We start from the raw sequence: 1603 nt of genomic DNA on the forward strand, positions 1-1603 counted from the left end.
AGGTCACTAATCTTGCTGCTGTGTTGGCACACTGTCAGGTATTCTGCCGCTGTGTACTCTCTATTTAAGGCCAAATAGTATTTCTAGTTTGCTCTCTTTCTTTGGTTGATTCTTTCCAATGTGTCAAGTAGCTATCTTTTTGTTTTCTAATGATAGCTCAGTTGGTAGAGCATGGCGCTTGTAACGCCAGGGTAGTGGGTTTGATCCCCGGGACCACCCATACGTAGAATGTATGCACATATGACTGTAAGTCGCTTTGGATAAAAGCGTCTGCTAAATGGCATATATTATTATTATATTATTATTTGGTTGGGTCTAATTGTGTTGCTGTCCTGGGTCTCTGTGGGGTCTGTTTGTGTTTGTGAACAGAGCCCCAGGACCAGCTTACTTAGGGAACTCTTCTCCAGGTTCATCTCTCTGTAGGTGAAGGATTTGTTACGTAAGGTTTGAGAATCGCTTCCCTTATTGTGGTTGTAGAATTTAACAGGTATTTTCTGCATTTTGTGAATTAGCGTGAATCTTCCTAGTTCTGCTCTGCATGCATTACTTTGGTGTTTTACCTTGTAAACTCTCTCACAGTTCGGCAGGGCTGTAAAAACTATAAATCTGCTGAAGACATACCAACACATTCATTTATATAGCTCTCAAACTTGGTTACACAACACAGCTTTAGAGCTTGCAAGAAAAGGCATTTCGCTGTACTTGTGCACGTGACATTAAAACTTGACATTTGAAACAATCCACACCACAGTCCACTGCAAGGAGAATTAGGATTACATTGGTCGACTCGGTAGTTCAGCTCTCCATTTCCAGTCTCAGGGTAAGTGACACAAATGTGATATTTGATAGACAAAATTATTTGGCGACTGACTATTTTGTTGTGTTTTTTTTTAAACGATAGTTAATGAATGTGAATAGATGTTACAGTTGTTTAACTTTCAGATGGGAACGGTAGAGAGCAATAGGCAATGTTTACATTATATAATTATTCCCACACCTCGCTGTCTCATTTCTGACAGGACCTTCAGAATGTCGGAGAAGTACAAAAGCCACATCCTGGTGATGGAGGACCGAGGGACTAACGGGTCTCCTGAGTCTACCGGTACCGCCAAGTCCCTTCAAGGTTCAACCGTTAGTTTCCATAACGTCCACTATAAGGTGACGCAGAGGAGCGGCTGTCTGTGTATCAAGAGGAAGACCACCACCAAAGACATTCTCATAGATCTGAAGTAAGTCGACGAGACACTGTTGTTGAGATTTAATCAGACTTATACATGTGTCGGCTCTTAATACGACCCATTAGGTCGCAGGAAGAACATAATCCCGCAGAAGGATTTACATTTATTTTTTTAATATTTAGAATGAGCCACCAGGGGGCAGCGGTGTTTTGTCATAACAGAAGGCAGGTGTTTCACTTGTTTCAATGTGTTTCAGTTGAAGTAACCTATGTACACTGATAAATAGACAATATCTAAAAGGGGTAGATGTATGTTCGTTAAAATAAATTTTTTTTTTTTTTTTTTTAATCGATGGTTTTATTATAGGTTCAAGGCAAACAATAATCAGAATAAATTCACAATAGGTTCGGTACATGTGTGGCCAC

General features: G+C 40.1%; 1 protein-coding gene across 1 annotated transcript in view; it reads left to right on the plus strand.

The window, feature by feature from the left end:
- The first annotated feature begins 659 nt into the window (after positions 1–659).
- LOC124008434 (broad substrate specificity ATP-binding cassette transporter ABCG2-like) overlaps positions 660–1603 on the plus strand; it is a 45473-nt gene continuing 44529 nt past the window's right edge. The window contains exons 1-2 of the mRNA XM_046319707.1: positions 660–820; positions 1020–1229. Coding sequence (XP_046175663.1) covers positions 1030–1229 — 200 coding nt within the window. The 5' untranslated portion in view covers positions 660–820; positions 1020–1029. The remainder of the gene's footprint in view (positions 821–1019; positions 1230–1603) is intronic.

The sequence above is a fragment of the Oncorhynchus gorbuscha genome, linkage group LG21 (genome assembly GCF_021184085.1).
Source record: "Oncorhynchus gorbuscha isolate QuinsamMale2020 ecotype Even-year linkage group LG21, OgorEven_v1.0, whole genome shotgun sequence".
NCBI classification, from domain to species: domain Eukaryota; kingdom Metazoa; phylum Chordata; class Actinopteri; order Salmoniformes; family Salmonidae; genus Oncorhynchus; species Oncorhynchus gorbuscha.